Here is a 20,123-nt window from a genome sequence, read left to right on the forward strand (position 1 = left end):
CCTTTATCACAGCCAGTGCTCCATTTTCATACAGAAAAATGATCAGTTGTGAAAAACATCCAACAGGTTCCAAGTCTCTATGGTATGGCTTCTTACAGACATTCATAAGGTCCCTATTACATGTACATAGTAGGAACTTGGACTCGTGTCTGACAGGCAGAATACAGTATCCATGTATACATATCAGAGTGGACATGATTCAAACTATTGCTGAAAAACAGGCAAACAAACATAAATCTGCATCTTTGTAATCACAAAAGTGTACATTCTGTTTCTCATACGTAACTTCAACGGCCAATAGATTCATCAATATTGTGTCTCAGAAATCATATCAAGACCCAATTCACACCAAAGGTGGTCATGGCAGGATTGCACTAATAGATTGCTCCAGTGTGAATGTATTGTAAGAACATATTGATACATGTACCAAGGGAGGTCCCCTACACCCACTGAAGTGTACCAGCCATGTCGTGCAGAGCGTGTCCAATAGGGTTGGGCCCTAAACCCATACTTCCTCACACTTGTACCTTCAGTGATAGGGCAAAAGTAACAGCATTTCAAACGTTATCAGCAGTGTTTGGTACCTATACATGTATTCAAATGACTCTTGATGGTACAGCAAGAAGCATAGCACTGTTCGCAGGTCCCCCCTACGACAAAGGAAGTGTGAAGAATGTAAAGATAGGCTGCTAGAGTAGGCTCCGGGTCATCTTTGACGGTGTTCATATTCACATATCCACATGAATGTTCCAATACTCTGGGCCATCATTTGTAGAGTTTGAACTTCTTGAAATACTTTTGCACCTCCTCTTTGGGGTAGGGTTTCACTGCGAGACAAGTGGCAAAGTTCTCTGGCTGCTCGATCCACAGTTTGTGATCAACGCTGTGCTCTGTCAGCTTCTCAGACAAGTTCTTCACATCCTCTTCGCTTTTAGCCTATCAAAAGGAAAGGAGAAACATGCACAAAATCAGGAGACATGACAAGCAATGATACCCAAGCAAAAATCAAGTCTGCCACACCCATTAATGAAAGTACATTTATTCAGTGTACATTGTAGGTCGTCCATGGTAGGGTTCTGTCATATGCAGCAGTCATTACCCCCCCCCCCCCCCCCCCCCCCAAAAAAAAAAAAAAAAAAATGCTGATACGTGTACATGTTGAATCAAATCATATCAGCTATGCCACTGATGATTTCAGCTCAGTATTATTTACTGTCTGTATCATTATTCTTTCATCCTAGAAAGGTTACAGTATCTGCCTTCATTTGCAAAGTTATACATACACCGGTATTTCCATGTCAAAACAAATCTCATACACCATCATATTCAATTGATACTACATTAAAAAGGCACAAGAATGTTTGAGACACAGCAATATCATTGGGGTATAAATGCCCTATCTCAAAGTAACAATGTTGCTATACCGGGAATTTTAGATAGATCTGAAAAATTCCATGCTTCTGCAATATCTCATTTATTTCAAAATACAATGTATTAATAACCTCGGAAATTATTTGAATAAAAATGCTGCTCAATCTAAGGAAAGAGGCAGGCAAATATAAAGTAACCTTGACTTGTAGATGATTAACATACCTCCAAGATGACTTTATGCATATTGTCCAGGTCAGCAGTGTACTTGAGGACATTGTCATCATCCCTGAATAGATGCATCACTGCAGTACATGCATGGCAAGCCTTGCAAAATAGAGATAAACAAGAGCACAGATTTAAACTAAATAGTAAAATGTGCAGACAAGTATTTGTTCTACACTGCTTTATTACAACATAATTTTTGCCTAAAAATGATGGACAACTGGTAAAAATAGTGGAGGTATGTTGGACTATGATTTTAATTTTAAAAAAATGTTTGTTTGGTTTTTTTGTTTTTGTTTTGTTTTTTGTTTTGTTTTGTTTTGTTTTGTTTTTTTTTTTTTTTTGGGGGGGGGACCTCCTTTTGCGACTGTCACACAAAGTTGCAGTTACAAGCTTTACCAATCTTAAAAGGGTGACATTTTAAACCCTAACCATTATCATGTGACTTACAAGAGTTTCTTATGATGATTAAACTATATACAGATGTCAAGGCACTTAAAAGGGAGTGAAACCTAATAATATGGATTGAGTGAATGCAGAAATCTAATTATTAGAGCACATCAGTAGCAAAAAAAAAGGGGGAAAAAAAGCTGTTGAAAACTGCTTTTTTATCCAATAGAGGCGAGCCAATGGAGTAAAGGAGCCAAAAGGGGCCTGAGCTTTTGATTCTAGCAGAATCTCCATCAGAGGCAAAATAACATACAATGTACAAGTTGGGAAAGCAATCACATAACACGTAACAAGCACAGTCAGGGGAGGGCTACGAACACGAAACAAAGAAAACAAAAGGAGTGGGTTAAAAGTCAAAGGCAGGGTGCCCATCAGGTAAGGGAGGGGGATTATTAAAGCTAGGGGGCATACAGACAAAAGGCAGAGGTGGACAAGTGATGATAACAAGGGTCAAAGGGAGCAACCTGTGAAGGATACAGATGAATAGGAGGTAACATCAAACAAGATAAGGGACAACAGAAGGATAAAGAATAGGAAATCTCTTAGTCTTAGATCAGTAAAACTAGTCAACCAATAAATTTACTTGTAGATGTTTGGGTATCACTCCCTTTAAAAATCACATAAAAGGCTATTAAAGTCACTTGAAATTTCTGTAACAAAAAGAGTCAAGTGTACTCAAAATAACAATAATAAATTTAATTTGATAATCCGGATAGCCAGTAGCAGTATGCAGTTAAAGACTATGTTACAGCCGGCAGCCCAGTATCTCCGGGATGCGCATGATACGTATACATTCTGGACTCAGTTCCAGAACCTTAGAGGTTATCAGTCTTGCTCTTGGTTTGTTACCAAGCTGTGCTGTGTAATGCATGTGCATGCCTGTGCAGTGTATAACATAACTCATAAGAATAAGATTAAGTATAAATTTAGACTAGATCTAGATCTAGATCCCGTTTGTATTTCATGTCGCATCTAAAATATTATCAATAGAACCACTTTTCGCACTAGCGTTAACGTCAAGATCTGTGATCTATGCCTGGTCCTGACAGATTCATCCACATCATTTTCACAACAAAGTCTTAAACGAACTCCTACATTACATCCCGATCTAACCCCAGGGGCCTGTTTCACAAAGGTCGCACTTAGTAAGTCAGACTTAGCGCTAGTCAATCTTAGTCTAAGTGCGACTTTTTAAGTCTGTTTCACAAAGTCAATCTTAGGCTAAGACTGACTTATTCGATTTGAATAATAATGTACGAGCCAAAAATATGCAAATCAGCCATTTGTTGTCTGCTGATGATTTTTGAGTAATTTCTGGAAGGGAAATTGCTTTGATTTTCTGCAACTACGATTCATATGACATTACTGTATCATTCGTTATGCACAGTGCTCATTTACTGACTCATATTATTTCTCTTTTGTACATGAATAGCCGCTCGTTTGATGATTATTTTGATAGAATGAGATGTTTTGTGCATGAGGCCTCTTTAATCCAGTCCCATATGTTTATATTGGACTGTGTGAAAGTTCGGATGAATGGGGTTGCTCGCGCAGCTCGCAGCAGCTAGCTGGCACTGATATGATCTCTGCATTCTGTACAACCATTCACATTGCACAATTGGTAACTGTGGACCTTGGTAGAAGAGGATTCTGGCTAGCCTCTTGTTGCACACGAAGAGAAGTTTTCTTTTCCAACTAGCTAGGGTTGGTCGTAACTACAGAAGTGAGTGTAGCTTAATCTGTTAGTCATTAGGTAGGTCCTTGAAATTATGTAATTTGAGCAAGAGATGATTCATCGAAGGTTAGGAAGGGACTGAATATTATGAACTCTATGTGTGTTGTACTACTGGTACTTGTATTGTAATTTGTAGAGTCTGCTCATTACTAATACATGTATCATGTCATTAGACAATGTCTACATTATCCCGACCAGACGCTGTTAATGCGCAGTGCAAATAACTGGGCTGTGTATAGTTATGTCTACATATAAACTCTTATCAGTTCTAGTATTAGTATGACTATCAATTAAACATACATGGCTATGCCTAACAGTTAGTGTAGAGTCTGTGCACTGTGTTATTAATCAAGCTAGGGGCACAGTGCCACATCTTCATGATTTTGAAGAAACAAAGTGCATGATTGCCCTAGACTGCATGTATAAGGTTAGTTGGAACCATAATAAATCATGGCTAATGGCTATCAACTGGTCGCATTTTAAAGTCCAATTGCTGGGCCCTGAGTTGAATTGGGAAGTAATTGATGAATTTATGCATTTTCGGATTTTGGAATGTGTTTGAGAACTGCATCAATCAAGATTAGGCATAGAAACTACTAGGTCGACCTCTAACGTTTTCCGTGTATACGTTACTGTAGCCTTTGATGCAAGGCAGAGGTGACTGTCTATTGGCTAACCGTTTCCTCTGACTGACCCAAAATGCTGGGGGGGGGGGGGGTTGTTAATATGTCTTATTTTGTTTTGTTTTTTGCTTCCAGGAAAAAAAAAAAGAAGCATTCATTAAGATGTAACTGGTACCATAGAAATGGAAACTTGGCTAATTTCATTGGCAGTCATGTGTAGAGGTAGACCAGTAAATCTGCCTCTTGTCAGGTAGCCTCTTGTTAACTGTATTTATACGGTCGCTAATGCAGTCGACCGTATTACAGACTGTACAGATACAATTAGGCTACCGAAGAAGAGACAAATTTATCGGTCTAACCAGTTAGTGTAGACACAGCCCCGTCCTGTACACAAGAGGTATAAGGCCAAGTAAAAAAAGAAACCAGTTTCTCGTCCTCGCGCGCATCGATTTTGGCCGCCGCATCGATTTTTTTACTATTTACTATTTTCAAAATGGCGCTGAAAATACCAAGAAATTCATAATTCTCGTCACAGCCCGCTCCCCGCCCGCATCGATTTTCAGTTGCCTCATCGACTTTTTTGATATTTACTATTTTTTCGGCCGCCGAAAAAAAAAAATCGACAATTCACCTACCAATCGTGACGTCTCATTTCTAATTTTTACGCCTTGCGTCCTCTACTTAGCTGTAGACTGTAGTACAGCGGTAGCTTCTGTGTGTATTATGTAGTGCGTATGTAATAACGCATGCATTTCACAATGCGAGCTCGGCCGATCGGCAAGAAGGAATGACCCACAAAGCAGTCGAACTGCACTGTAGTTGGATGGGCCGGGCGGCGCGGCGGGCCGGCCTACTGGGCTGTGATGTACAGCGCACTCGGTACGTCGTGAACGCGATAGCGGCAACATTTTTGCGAACAATCGCTGATATTCCACGCATATTTCGCGCGTTGTTTGTATTTTTCCCCGTTTCTGATAGTATTTTAAGCGGATGAATTGTACTGTACAAATGCTTGTGAGGATTGTACGGTATCGAGTTTGTATACATTTTCATGTCATTGTGACTATGTGCATGTGTGTGCAGTGTCGGAAGGTACGGTGCCAGCAGGGAGGTCCACACCTCCCTGGTGCCAGTGCAGTGGCCGTGCCGCACCATAGCGTCGGCAAAGTGTGCGTGTTTTGTAGCTGTCCAGGGTCCCCATCCCCTGGTCTGTCACGGCGATACATTCTATTTTGAAGAGAAAATGAATGCGCTTTTCCAGCAAATGTAGAATTATTAAATGGGTGTATCTACAAAATAAATAGCTTTTCCACGGATTCTGGTTTGTCTCGTATTTCTGCGGGATACTTTTCTTCACGATGTAAATTCACGGACACAGCCGTGAGTGGTATCATCTGTAGTGTGTACTGTTATGCAATCATTCATCATCCAAATAATGAGTAATTATCAAATGTCTTTTTAGAACATGAAGAAAAATCTTTGAACGTTTAATGCTAGAATGTCATATCAGTATCATTTTGACATCCATCTGCAATTGTACAAGCCAGTTTCCAGTTGAATGTGCTACAATTGTACTGTGAAGAACTGCAGATATACATACCAGCTGTGTGGACACAAAAAGTCACAAACACCAATAAATAAAGCAGTGTTTTGAATATCATGGAATTTATTTCAGTCGTACATTTGTTGAAAGACATGTTTTATATACCTGTTTCAATTAATAGCACAATACATCAGAATTGCAAGTACACTGGTATCAGAAAAGCCATTACAACACTAAATACCAGTATTAAGATGGTCATTTTCCCTTGACATCTGTATAGTGGAAAGAAAAAGCAAATGTATTTCTGCATGCATGAAGTTTCATTTCAAGTATGGCACATAAAATTTGTTTGAAAATGCACAGAGTGCAGGCAAGACGTGCACTTGGAACCTGGTCTCATAACACAGCTACCAGAGTGATATTTCATTTCATAAATTGAATATAGAAAATTGTAAAGCCCTCTCTCGTTACCTTTCTCAGAATTACCGGACGAGAAACACATATTACTTTCATTTTGACGATCCTTGAAAAAATAGTAAGATATCAAATAGTAAGGACCTCCCTCATCGCCTTGCTCAAAAAACCCGGACGAGAAACTACTTTCTTTTTTTACTTGGCCTAATATTTGTAACAAGTATAGGTCTAACTAATTTGTTACGTTTTTCTAATTTGTTGTGAATGCATGATATTTATAATGGATAGGCATGCATTAATATTCATGGGTAAGCAGCTAAGAAGATAACACAGGCAAGAAAGGATTGGTAGAAATATAATTAATTTCCAAAGTCCAGATACATGTAGATTATATAGCTCTTTATGAGCTAAAATTTTGGTTTAACTTAAAACAGTTCAAACTATCAGTACATTTGTAGGTAGGGATCTAGTATTTTTATGACTATTTTTAATTTGGACCATTGTTCAGTGAATAGTGTAGGAGTAGACCCTCTACGAAACTAGTGATTCTCTAGTTTGTTAAAAATACTGCCATCTCACTCAGGATAAGATAAAGTGGAAGAAATTAATGAATATTAGGAGTTGATTATGCTTTTGAACTTCCCATTTTGGAATTTAAGTCTGACTTTACGCATGGCTTCAGGCCATGCGTAGAGTTACGCAGGACTTGGTGGGACTTACGCATGACTTACGCTTTGTGAAACAGGATTCAAAGTCCTGCGTAAATTTACGCAGGACTTAGGGATTTACGCAGGGTTTGGGGATTTACGCATGAGTTAAGTCAAACTTAAATCTTTGTGAAACACCCCCCAGCCGCGCCACCAGCCTGGAGCGGGGCGGGGCGCGGGTGGGTTGTTGCTGCGCCGGTGCTGGTGCGGTTTATGTACAAGTGTATACAGTTTACGCGGCACATTGTGCATCGTTATCCAAATATTCCAAGGGTTTAGGGGCCATGTCATGCACTGATCCTGATTGATGTATTTGGCTACAGAATTATTTATTAAGACTCTTTAGAGTTCACTTACTTGTGCAATCACCGCCCCGGTAGGCCACTTTAGAGCAGTTAGAAGATCTCCACGTACGACGATGTACTGCACCAAGGAGGCTGACATCTTGAAAATTATGAGGCTTTCTCAATAAATTTTTTTGATTTTCCTAAAAACAAATCTGTTTTTATCATTTTTTTAACAATGAAGATATTAAAAACCAAAAAATGTATTTTATATTTATTTTTATCGATCGTACTATCAAAAAAAAAATGACTTTGAGTAAATTCTTAATTTGTGAACATTACTCAAAGCTAATTTTCCAAAGGGCGCACAAGTTGAACGGTGGACTCCGGTGACAAATCGACCGCTGCATGCCGCTCAGCTTCTAGCAGCGCACGGCGGTAAAAGGTAGGCCCTACGGGTGGGCGCCGGGCCGGGCAAGCAAGTAGGAACGCTCGCTGACAACGAACACTCCAGTACTCCCGCTACATGCAATTCAACTACACTCGAGCGCTATTCGAGCTTCCCCGAACGCCAGTATACGTTTACAGAGTCACTATCAGAGAGTCAACTTGTAGCGGGATGATACGGATGTAACCGTGTTGGGTTGCTTCTTGTGAGACTGCGGCAATATCCAGACAGCTTAGTACAGTAATGGTAATGTGATTTACACGCGACGAATAATCTAAACCCACATTTCACTAAGTTTTAGAACTTATGAAATAGGGAGGACGATCCGACGATGACACTGACTTTGATGAGCTAAGTGTGAGCAAGTGACTGGCGGACGAGACAGAGTGCGTTAATTACTCGCGCAGAGTGCCATCTGATTGATCTGCCTTTTGGAAATGAAAGATGGAAGTTCTTACGGAGAGACTGACGAAAGGTAGGTTTAGCGTTACAAGAAAATGTTCAAACTTGATGGGTCTAGTCTAGATTTGATATACAGTACGCTAACAAAAGGAAGCAAACCCATAACCATGAGGGTTACCCATTACGATAATTTTCACACCCAACAACATAAATGCCCGACCCCAAAACGCAAGGCCATGCCCATGGCGATGCATCTGCTCATATGAATGATATAACTCATACACCTTTCTTTAAACTGGTTGTTGTTGTTGTGTTTGAGGCGCGTCATTCACATAAGAATATATGCGCCTTCATCTGCATATTAATATCATTATTCTGCATAAAATTTCTGGATTCTATATACTACCTCGGTACCTCCAGTCTCCATCCAAATCCAGATTCTGTTTCTAATTCTAGACTAGTATAGTATTAGTACGGTAACAAGAAATCAAATCTAACTTGTTTTTAGAGAAAATGAAGAAGGTCATAAATATCCACCAACTTTATGCTATTAAATCTGAGTAAATTTTCATACTATTACAAGTGTCAAGTAAATTTTGAGTCACCATTGACGCCATTGCAATTGTGTTACCGGTATATGATCATTTCTACGAACATCAAAAAGCTGTGTGAATGTACTGCTACTTTATGTCTACTGTATTGTCAGTATGTGCCTTTATACTAGTATTACAGCATTCTCAGTTAGCAGAGAGTTAGATTTAGGGTAATTTTGTCAAAATTACCACACCATTAAGGATTTTACCATATTTTGGAGGAGGTCAGCCCTGCTATGGATCTGTATAGGGCCTATACCTTTCACTTTTATTGTTTTAAATCTGCTTACCTACATGTGATCTATGTCAGGCACCCTCCAGCATCTGCAGAGGTTGGAGGAGCAAGCTGATGAGCTGAGTCAAGAAGGGGAGAGCAGGGTTAAACAGGAACGCACATTGAGGGCGCTACAGAAAGCTGTCCACCAGCTTCAAGAGAGGCGGGACTTACTCAAGGTTCAGATCGCAAATTCTCCCAATAAGGTACACTCTTTTGATATATCTTACAGACAAAATTGTTTTCATTGCTTTTATTCCCTTGCATGGGAATGAGTTTGTTTATTCGTCTTGTATTTGTTTATAAATTTGTGTGTATACATGTGTTGCAGCAGGTGTAGGACTGTCAATTTTCATGAGCGAATCAGTATCCTAATAGTCTATCAGTTTTATCAGTTTGTTGGTATATAGGCTTATGATTTTGAATGGAACTTCCAGGGTTGTACTTACATAAATTTCTCAAAATGCAGAATCTTGATTAACTCCACATACTCTTTTCAATTGATGAACCAGAGTACAATGATCATCTGGACTTGCATCATTGATACAAAGATATGATTTTCTTTTCTTTTTTACATGAAAAAAATATGTAGAACTCTTCTTTACTAAGCCAATCTGATGTCTCTCTGGCACTTGTGTTTCATCCTGTGTGAATTTATGTTGTACTTGCTGCAATTTGTGTACATGTATGTTACTTCATTCTTACTCACAGAGTAGCACATCCACATGTGACTATTTACTTCGTATAAAGAAAGAAAGAAATTACATCATCTAAGTACATGCCAGAATGTTGATTCTGTGGAGGATGCATCAAATCTGTTATCAATGCCACAGCTATGAACATCTCCAATGACATCTCCTCAGGTATTGGGGCCAATCCTACAGAATGTCCAGTCCAAAGACAAGGACTCCCTGTCCGCTGCTGTCCAGGAATCGATCCAAGGTCCAGCTGACCGGAAAGTCCTCCATCAGGCCGTCACAGAGGCCTTGCAGCTGAAAGAGAGAGAGCTTTCTGCTTCCTATCGACTCACTGGTAAGATGGAGACATTGCGAGGCAAGGCAAATTTATCCTCATTGCCTATAGTCCTTGGCAGGGGATTTAAGGCTGTTGGGCCAGTGGTAGCTGGTTCTTAACCCGTTGAGGATGGCCTGAATTTGCTACAACACACATTTCCCATAGAGACCTTCCCAAGTATACTCGGGATGAGTCTTCAACAGGTTAAGCATAGTATTTTCTCATTGGTCATGTGAAATAAATCCAAATAATGCCCATCCTATCAGTGATCATTATTTTCAGTCACCTTTTTACATCAAATCAAATCTCTTCCTCTCTATCTATCTGTCCGTCTATGTGACTGTCTATCTACCTATCTATCTATCTATCTATCTATCCATCTATCCATCTATCTATATAATCTTATCTCTATCTGTTATGATATATACTATAGTGCATTGCATGTTTATGCGCTCCAAGGCGTATTCATCATCTATTTTTAGGTCTACTACTATGCAGTGTAAACAACACAATTCAAACAAAGCTGTCATGGGTACTAATATTCTATCAAGTTTGTGGCATTCAGAATAAACTTAATTAGATTGTAGTGCCCTATATTAGAAATATGTTCAGTGTGCTGATGAGATTATGAACACAACAAAAACAACTTCAAAAATAAAGATTGAAGAAAAACCTATTCAGACTTTAAGTTTTAATGATCCCAATGACCCCATCATTAGTAATTAAAAGTTTGAATTTATGTTTCTGTTTGCACCTTTCGACTGAATACACTTGTACTTTACAGGTGTGTGCATGTAACTTCCTGTAGTGACAACAGTTGCCCCATTTTGTGTTTTCTGTGTAAGTCTTTTTTATGTATTCATGGTGTGATAATTGTGAAAACTTGTTTTGTTTATTTGGGTTTTTGGGGTTTTTTTTTGCTGCATCTCAAGGTTGCACTGTTCACAAAACTGACAATGACTGCATCCGTGTGCGATGGGACACCTTCGATAGTGGGGAGTACTTCCAGCCGTACTATGCCATCGTGGCGATGAACAAGGATGAGAGCCTGCATCTTACCAAGCACAACCTTCCTTACTTCATGCCCCTGAAGAAGATTGTCTCGGAGCACCTCAACACCGACCTCCAACGCTTTGTTCAGGAAGTGGGCGACTTTCTCAATGCACTCGTGTCTAGAAAGCAGCAAGTCAGTGAAGCGCAGGTGAGGGAAAATGAGGCAAAGTCTTCTTCTCCATGCTTTTGTGTCTTAGTTTGCATCTGTTGTAGGCGGTGGAGTACGAAAGAGTGGCAAGTTGGCCCAGTGGGTAGGGTGCTTGTGCCTGGTATTCAAGGGCTGGGGTTCAAAGCCCAGTGAGTTCAGCCGAGTAGTGATGTGTGTCACCCAGCTGCCCCTATAGTGAAAGACTAAACAGTTTGCATAGTGTAAGAGTAGAAACTTTGCGCAATTAATCGTTCACACTTGCCCAATTTTAGTGATAATTCATTTGCAATTTACAGAATTGCTGAGGAGAGCTTTTCTGTGCATATTTCAATGTTTCCTCAAGAATGATTAGTAAAGTGTACACAGACTGGTTGGCAGCTATGACAATGTATTTGACTATACAGACGTTATCCATGGTTACTATTTTATTATGTTACACATATTTAACCAATTAATTTTTGCAGGAAAAGAGGACAAGGAACATAAGGGGTAAAATTGTGTCCAGCAATGCCTTCGATACTATCGGCCTGACCCTGTCTAGCAGGAGGTTGGCAGCCAGCACATTGGACATCAAGTTGATCTATGATGACCTGTGGAAAGACAGACCAACCAGGGTGTTGATGGAATCGGCAAGTAAGTTAATTTATCAATTTCAATACAGTGCACTCCCCTTATAACAAACACAGTTATAACAAAATTCTTGATACAGCGAAATAAAAATTCAGGTCCCAAAATTATCATTTCTATATCTTTACATAGTTTACTGTTCAGCTATATTATTTATAGCAAATTTTGATGTAACAAAAGAAAACTGATGATCCCAAGTTCTTTGTTATAATGAGAGTCGCCTGTATTGACAAAACAACATGCTATACTCAATTTGGATGGTACTTATAGTGGAAATCTAAATTTTGTCTTGTTCCAGAATGTTTGAATGAAGTGCAGCAGTATTTTTTGTTTTCAGTGGATTCCAATCCATATTCCTTATTAATAAAGTAAGTAAGGTTAATTTGTAAAAATATGTAATATGTGTATCTATGAGAGTTGGCATTTGTGCCTTGAAGTATTCTTGTGCAATCATCGGTGTAGTTCTTCACTCTCAGAATCAAGATATGGCTATTGAATGTTTTCAGAATAACAAAACATTCAAGAAAATGTGGTAAAGGTCCTGAGAACAATAAGTAATGTAGGTTCCATCTGCAGAGCTAAGAGGGCCAGTGTTGAGCAGAAGCAGGCTCATCGTCACTTTTAAATGATGAATCTTCCATGAGAGTATTCCATTAGTTGGAGCAAAATAAAAATCTGTTATCCCAAGAACATTTATTTGAGATGCTGCTTGCACAGAGAGCATATAAAGGTGACATGCAGTGATGCAGGAAGTTTTTTTATCATTATCTTTTTCATCAGCCAATCAGGAGGCAGTTTTTATATGAAGTGATTTGTTGGTGTGTATCTATATGAACTTGCAGACGCAGACATCAGGCAGGAGTTTGGAGCCATACGTGATACGTTCCTGGGTGAGAGACTAGCAGATGCTATCGCAACCGTGTTTGAGCAGTGATGTCTCCCGATGTGTGCTCTCCGTGTCCACCATGCCAAGTTTTGGCATCTTGTGTCATGAAAGAGAATGAAGTGACATTTGTATCTTCAGCCCTTGATGTGCCCATGTGCTGAAATTGTCCAACACCTTGCTGACCTATTGCATTCCCCCTAACTTTGCTGGTACAGTAAACCTTCCATCAGTCAACATGCACAGGATCAGAGAAGATCGGTCGACTTAAATGCAGAAGTCAACAAAATCAAACAGGAAAACAAGAAAAAATAGGTCCTTCATCGTAGCGTCAACTTATGTCAACTTGCATGAGGTTTTTAAAAAAATATCATCCAAGTGCTGATTGTGGTGGACAGCACCAAATGGATGTGCAGATCGGTGATCAAATAGTTTAAAGTGAAAACATAGTACTCGTAAGGGCTCTGAATTCATCTTCTACCAATTAAAATTTGCTTGCAACGTAACAGAAAGCTTTACTGAGAAACTTGTCTACGCAGTAGTTTTGAATTGTATGCAAAACAAGCCTGTCTAGCATGCCATGGATACTGCTATAGCCCGATATATGGTAATCAGTGTAATTGAATATGAAACATCACAAAGCAACCTAAATTGAGTAAGTTCTGAGACTGTAGCACTTCCAGAAAAGCTTCTTTGCTAATATTTCACATTTTCGTCGTGACCCATCTGAAATGATTTTCTTATGACAGTGTTTGTTGCACACATTTCTTTTGCATTTGTGTAAATTCTAGAGCAAAAATCAACAGTCCTGTAGCCATAAGAGAACTTTGTAAGCTTGTTGCCTTTCAGGCAGCTACATTTTTGTCATGCTTGTCAATTGTCATTATATTATGTGTATATTGTACTTTTAAGCATTAGTGTTTTTATGTATATAATGACATTTTCATATATTACATCATATCCTGTGAGCTTTTAATTGCTTGACACAAGTAAATGGGACTGGATCTAAGGGTGCGTTCGAGCGCTCTAAAGCAAACCAAAGCTAACTTGTCTAAAGCGTATCATACTGAACTGTCAGATTTTGAGCATTCAAGCGCTCTGTTGAGAAAATGCGCCTCATGAGTTATTTTTAGAGGGGTAACACATTTTGTAGCAAGAGGGTAATTCACCTGGTGCGCTTGAACTACTTAAAGATGTCCCGAACAAAAGAGAATGAACTCTTCATTATGACGTATGTGCATGTTACGCGCATTCTTCACGTGCAAACTTTTGGTACGCTTTTGGTACCCTTTTGGAGAACATCGGGAGGGGGAAGTGGTCCACTTTTGGCTCAGTTCAGTACAATACAGTAAACTTTGGGAGCACATAAGCACTCCTCTGGTGTGGGTACGATACGTTACAGTTTGCTTTAGGAGAGTGTGTGAAGGCACCCTAATTGAGCAAAACCACCCATGCCCATGAACTCATCATTACATTATCCCAGAGAAATGAATTATAACAAGGGCATTTTCACTGAAGAAAGAAGAGAAACAAAATCATTACACAGTATGCTCACTTCAGTCAGATTTTTTAGATGTGACAATTGCTTCATACATTGTATTTTATATTTTTAAAATTATTCATTATTTCAACTAAACATCCAAGAAGATATGCATCCGGGAAAAACCTGTTTTATCCATAAAATAAGAATTCTTAAGAAGAATTACCGCTTCTCTAAATGTGCTGCGGCATAAACCCCGTGTGCCACATTACAGTGCACTCCCATTACAACGAACACGGTTATAACGAAATTTTGTTAGAACGAAGTAAATCTTTTGGTCCCAAAATTATCACCATTAAAGTCTATGGTACAAAATTCGCTTATAACGAACATGGTTATAGCGAAATTTCCGTTATAACGAGGTCTTTTCCGAGCGCCACAGACAAAGAAAAACAAAAGAAATGTGCTCCGTTATAACGAAATGCGAATTGCTTTTGAAAATACGTAGTGGAACAAGCATAATAGCGTCTCTGCATGGGTGAACGCTTCACACCACTGTGTGTTCGCTCCTTGTGTCACGCACAGTTTCTGAGGGGAACTTTATTTATTATTGAAATACAGTTATCCCATCACATTTCTCATAGCTTTCCAGTGTATGATGAGTATTCAGCAAACAGAATATGATATATATACATGGTTTCCTTGTATTCGTTATTTATTGTAATGTCCGGTTATAACGAAATTTCGTTATAACGAAAGAAAACTGCCGGTCGCGAGCATTTCGTTATAACGGGAGTGCACTGTATTTTGAGGCAGCAACACATGAGCACTTTTGGAAAACATTTTGTTTCTCAAAGTCATTTAACTCTTTATGCTAGACATGCAATGAGCAGAGTTGTTGGGAAAATTCCAAGCTTTGCTGTGATGTAAATTTTATGAGAAAGCTGTATGATTATATATCTTGCAAATGGCCAGTAGCTATGTTATTGTTCAGGTCTGGGATGCGTAACTTTTGCAGGCACAACAGCAACAGAAAATTATAATTCATTCGAAAAACCTGTATAAACTAAGGAACACCGCTATTCAATCACCATGCAACGCAGTGTGAGGAATGAAATGACAAGTGAAGCTTTCATTGTACTGTGGTACATGTACAAAAAATTGTGTTTGGCAACGTATTGTTTGGTTTTGATGGAGTTGTACGTTTGAGCAAAATATGCAAACTTGGTAAGCTATCAGCTGAGTTGGGTGTGCAAACAGGGCACATTACCTACAGAGTTAACAAGATGAATTCGGCTATCCCGTTTTCCACTACTTTTTTTTTTTTTTTTTAAGCTGGTCTCCCTGTTGTTGTTGTTGTTTTGTTTTGTTTGTTTGTTTTTTGTGTGTATATGTGTGTGTGTGTGTGTGTGTGTGTGTGTGTGTGTGTGTGTGTGTGTGTGTGTGTGTGTGTGTGTGTGTGTGTGTGTGTGTGTGTGTGCTTGTATGTTTACGAGGAGGTACTGGTGGTTATGAAGGTAAAATCCCCCAGTAAAATTGGCCCAAGCAACCTCAGTATAATGGCATATTCCCTTGCATGTGTACATGTATGTGCCATGCATTTACAGAGAAATGGAAAGTTATGCATTTCATACATTTTCAAGATGTACAGTACACAGCCAAAGTGATGGCTTCTGCCAACCTATAATAATTTAGCTGTCATCCACTCCTGTGGACTTTTTTGAGCCAAGGGGTGAAAGTTTTCTGTATTATAGGTGTACAGTATGTATGTGATGCCCTCTCTACATTTGTCAATGTCTCCATGTTTGTAATGTGATTTTTTGTTAAGAAGAGAGTATAACCTACTACAGTATATTGTAGTGTATTTCTTCAGTGATTACATAGAGTGTGGAGTAACTAGACTTTGAATTGATTCAGTTGTCTGGAATAAAGCAAATGTTGCACCAGTCTCGGGCAATGTTTTTAATAAAAGGGTTTTCCTTTTGCTTTCCTGTATGTAATGATGATAAAGATATAATTATACTGATAATACTAACAATTGATGTGAAAAATATCAATGAAAATATAGAAATGAAAACAAATGATGGGTACTCATTATGACAGCAGCTCTAGGTTAAACATACCTTATGGAATGCAATCTGCACACAAACTAAAAAGTGAAATAAACAATTCAGCTGACACATTTTCTCTGCATTGTTCTTTTATTGGAAGAAATACTGTATGTTGCTTTCAACACTATGCAAGTGATCTACCTGTCCCGCGACTCCGTGCATGACATGGAACTAGAGACTCGGTCTCTACAAACACACAGTCTAACGTGCAGCACTTTCATATGCACATATTAATACTCAGTGCAGAAAACTGGCAGCAAAACCCTTCAATAAACCAGTCTGTGTTAAACCTAAGACACATTTAAAGCTTTAATTTAAAGGAAAAGTTCACCTTCATAATACATGTGAATTGAGATAATGCAGCAATATAAAACTAGAACACATCAATGAAAGTTTGAGGAAAAGCAGACAATCCACTCAAAAGTTATGAATTTTTAAAGTTTCTGGGCAGTTTGTTTGTTTGTTTTTTTCTGGATAAGAAGACTACCGGTACTACAGTTGAAGATGTCACATGCATAGAACAATACAAGGAAAATATAAAGAGAATTCCACAAAATTTCTTTTGAAAATTTTTTTGAAAAAAGTACACATTCTCTTGACTTGTAACTGACATATGTTAAGGGTAATATTACTCCTCCCCACCTCCTAAAAGAGGCAAGTCATGTGCTCTTTTCTCAGGAGAGAAATGTAAAAATAAGTTGAATCTTCTTAAAATTTTCTTTATACACTTGTTTCGTTCTACACATATGACATCAGAAGCTGTAGTGGTCTTCACATTCAGTGCTCATGGAACTGAAGCTTTACTTTTGAATTTTTGAATGGATTGTTCAATTTTCCTCAAATTTTCATTAATGTGTTCTACTAATATTGCTGCACTCTCTCAGTCCACATGTTTATGAATGTATAACTTGTCCTTTTAAAAGAACACAAATAGCACACATTTGTTCGTGCAACCTATGATTTCATGGACAAGCCTCTGTACTTGTCATAGGAATCTACCGAGTTGACGAATGGCATGCACAGCATTTAAATGCATACCGGAATACACAGGCAATTTGTGTGTTAGGATGATGGAGTATTCTTCTCAATCTGGTGCCCTCCCTGCCCACAAGTTTCTTGCATTTGAAGTATAATTATCATCTTATGTTTTCAGATATATAATATACATGGAAAACTAATGGTACCGGTAGTGAAAAACAAGTCCAGTACATTCACCTGCACTGTATTCACACGAAAAAATTGCATTCTTTTTTTCTTTTCTTTTTTGAGTGTGTATTGGGAATTTCTTTTGTTGTTCATTTCATTCAGGTCTCAAAAAATTTAATGAAAATTAGGTCTGAAGAGGCAAAAAACAAATTATCTCCAGCTAACAAACTATACTGTGATATGCAATGTAGGCAGTCATGATGCATTCACACAAAACAGGCACAACCCAGATGAAGTCATTGAATTGTTATTTCAAACAAAGCATGCACGACATGAAAATCAGGTATATTAACACATCTCGGCACAATGTGTTTCATGTAATTCACAATACAGCTGTGTATTGGATACATTCAGAAATATGGCAGATGTCACTTTGTGATCACTTTACTTTTAGCATATTTAGTACATTCACACTGAACAGAGATACAGAGAACAGAGATACAAAAAATAAAATAAAATAAAATCATATTAGACTGACTACAAAGGTATTGAATCACCTCCGCCAGATTAAACTTCGCTCTGCTGAAGCAAGTATTGTCACCATAGTCCCCATCTGCCAGAACTTTGATTTTCTAAATTATCAGTGTTCTCCAAATATTGGGTGAAAATATCACACAAACTGTATAATGAATATATTATGCATACTTGGTGAAGTTGGCTGGCAGTGCAGATGCAATAAAATAAAGCCTCAGACTGCTATACTATTTTTCTGAGAAAACCAAAACCCTCATAATTTATCAAGTTACTTACAATGCAAAGTGCGCAGATTGAAACACCTGAACAATTCTGCAAATGTTCAAACAAAATTTATCAAGGAATGAGCAAGAGCTTCTTCAAAGTATTGCAAACAATAGATGGTAATCACATTGTTAGCAAGTGGTTAATGTTATTAAACTTCCATATATGTTATGTACTTCAAAAACTTCATTTTCCCTTTTTCTTGCGATTGTACTTATCTTTTCTATGCAATGAAGACAAAGTCGGCATAAAGTGTGCAGAAATGTACTTCTGTACATATCGGGTAGAATGATTAGGGCGTTAAAGCGCCTTGAACACTATGGCTTTAGTGGCAACTTAACGCCCCTATTCTCAACCAACAATATGTATTACAAAGCTTAAGAATGAAAACAAGTGGATCAGAAGAAAATGAAGAATGTACTGTGGATCTTTTGCTTTTAAAATTCATACACTTATCAAAAGCATGTTGTCAACATGATTACTGCCCTCTAGTCATGGCTATTGTAATTACAAGCTGCTACTTCCTTATTCTCTGCAGTGTCTTTTCATTTTTCACAGAGCCATTCAAACTTTGTAAAACATTTCGACGAAAATAACTCAAAATGAGAGTGTGGGTTTCCTTTAATAAATATCCACTCCTGATGGAGACATCCAAATTCTACATTTTAAAGATCACATGATTTTTACTTTAATGTGGTGCAATGTAGAGCTGTGTATATGCAACATGCTGATACTCATCCTGTATAATCCTAGTGCCACATGTAGCAAACAAATACAATGATAGGAAATACAGTGTAAATACAATTCTAACATAATCCAACTGACTCAAATAATGCACATACATGTATGATATAGTTGAACATGTACAAGCAACAGCAATTTTTAAGTCATGCAGAGTAAACAAGAAGGATATTACTGTTTTCAGTCTCGACTTCTCACCTCACAATATTTGCGAAAAATGACAGTTCATGGAGACAAGACTTGTAAAAATCACAAGGAGTAATGAAATTTCATTCACACAGGGTATCACTTGATTTGACTTGACTTCGTTTCATGTGACTGCTATGAAAGCAATGAGTGCCTCATAAGCAAGCAACCACAGGTTCAACGGCTGAAAGTCCCCTCTCTGGTAGCCTTGTGACAAGGCCTTGTGTCAGAGGAATGAGACTAACTCGCCACACCGAGCACTGCGAGAAATGCAAGACCAAGTGGCACGGCCACAGGGCCTTTTGAAACCTGGGTTTGTTTGTTTTGTTTTTTCTGCCACTTTGTGCATACGCAAGTATGATTTAAAATGTATTCATGAGTCAATCCACAGTTGGTATGCTAATGAATCACATGTCAACGCAGACAACGCAGGCAGCTACTGCAGGCAGCACAGGCTAGATTACGGAGTGTCTATGAGCAAGCCACCAATATCATGCATACTTATGAATATCTATCATTTGATGCGACATCATTACGAGCAATTCAGTCGCTGATTGGCCACTACCTTTTTGGCAGCAGAATCAACAAGAAACAAGGTTCCAGATATTAAGAAATTCATGTCAAGTTCAAAAAGGCCTCCTGGCTATGCCACTAAGTCTCGCATTCACTCGTTAGCTCACAATTAGAGCTGCAGTCCCTTTTCCAAGCCTCAGCCATGAGGCCTTGACAAAAGACTACCTCTCTGGATGACTTGGCAGTGAAGATAAAGTGCCTTGCCTAGGGCCATAACTGCAGCAGCTAGGGGACTTTTACATGATTATAGGATGGTAGGATTTTTCCTGACTCTGAAAGAATGGCAAATCAATCACA

At 38.5% G+C, this 20,123-nt stretch overlaps 2 protein-coding genes across 2 annotated transcripts; one reads left to right on the plus strand and one right to left on the minus strand.

Annotated features, from left to right (window-relative positions):
• Positions 1 to 765: 765 nt before the first annotated feature.
• On the minus strand, positions 766 to 7,509 carry LOC139732481 (putative peptidyl-tRNA hydrolase PTRHD1). Its single transcript, XM_071643344.1, has 3 exons — positions 7,423 to 7,509; positions 1,594 to 1,695; positions 766 to 936 (listed from the first exon to the last, which is right to left on the minus strand). Exons 1-3 carry the CDS (start codon positions 7,507 to 7,509, stop codon positions 766 to 768), a joined length of 360 nt encoding a protein of 119 aa, XP_071499445.1.
• A 668-nt stretch (positions 7,510 to 8,177) lies between these two features.
• LOC139732482 (centromere protein O-like) lies at positions 8,178 to 12,939 on the plus strand. Its single transcript, XM_071643345.1, has 6 exons — positions 8,178 to 8,272; positions 9,103 to 9,272; positions 9,930 to 10,098; positions 11,013 to 11,281; positions 11,746 to 11,914; positions 12,751 to 12,939. The coding sequence occupies exons 1-6, from the start codon at positions 8,242 to 8,244 to the stop codon at positions 12,840 to 12,842; spliced, it is 900 nt and encodes a 299-aa protein (XP_071499446.1). The 5' UTR covers positions 8,178 to 8,241; the 3' UTR covers positions 12,843 to 12,939.
• Positions 12,940 to 20,123: the final 7,184 nt, after the last annotated feature.

The sequence above is a fragment of the Diadema antillarum genome, unplaced genomic scaffold, assembly GCF_040938485.1.
Source record: "Diadema antillarum isolate AM-2024a unplaced genomic scaffold, OU_Dant_1.0 seq00000425_RagTag, whole genome shotgun sequence".
Lineage (NCBI taxonomy): Eukaryota > Metazoa > Echinodermata > Echinoidea > Diadematoida > Diadematidae > Diadema > Diadema antillarum.

Bases quoted from the DNA above. Each gene is read 5' to 3' on its own strand.
- LOC139732481 (XM_071643344.1), bottom strand. From the start codon at position 7,509: ATGTCAGCCTCCTTGGTGCAGTACATCGTCGTACGTGGAGATCTTCTA. The intron at 1,696-7,422 runs GTAAGTGAACTC...CTATTTTGCAAG, and splicing joins CCGGGGCGGTGATTGCACAA to GCTTGCCATGCATGTACTGC. The intron at 937-1,593 runs GTATGTTAATCA...TCCTTTTGATAG, and splicing joins TGCATAAAGTCATCTTGGAG to GCTAAAAGCGAAGAGGATGT.
- LOC139732482 (XM_071643345.1), top strand. From the start codon at position 8,242: ATGGAAGTTCTTACGGAGAGACTGACGAAAG. The intron at 8,273-9,102 runs GTAGGTTTAGCG...GATCTATGTCAG, and splicing joins TACGGAGAGACTGACGAAAG to GCACCCTCCAGCATCTGCAG. The intron at 11,915-12,750 runs GTAAGTTAATTT...ATGAACTTGCAG, and splicing joins GGTGTTGATGGAATCGGCAA to ACGCAGACATCAGGCAGGAG.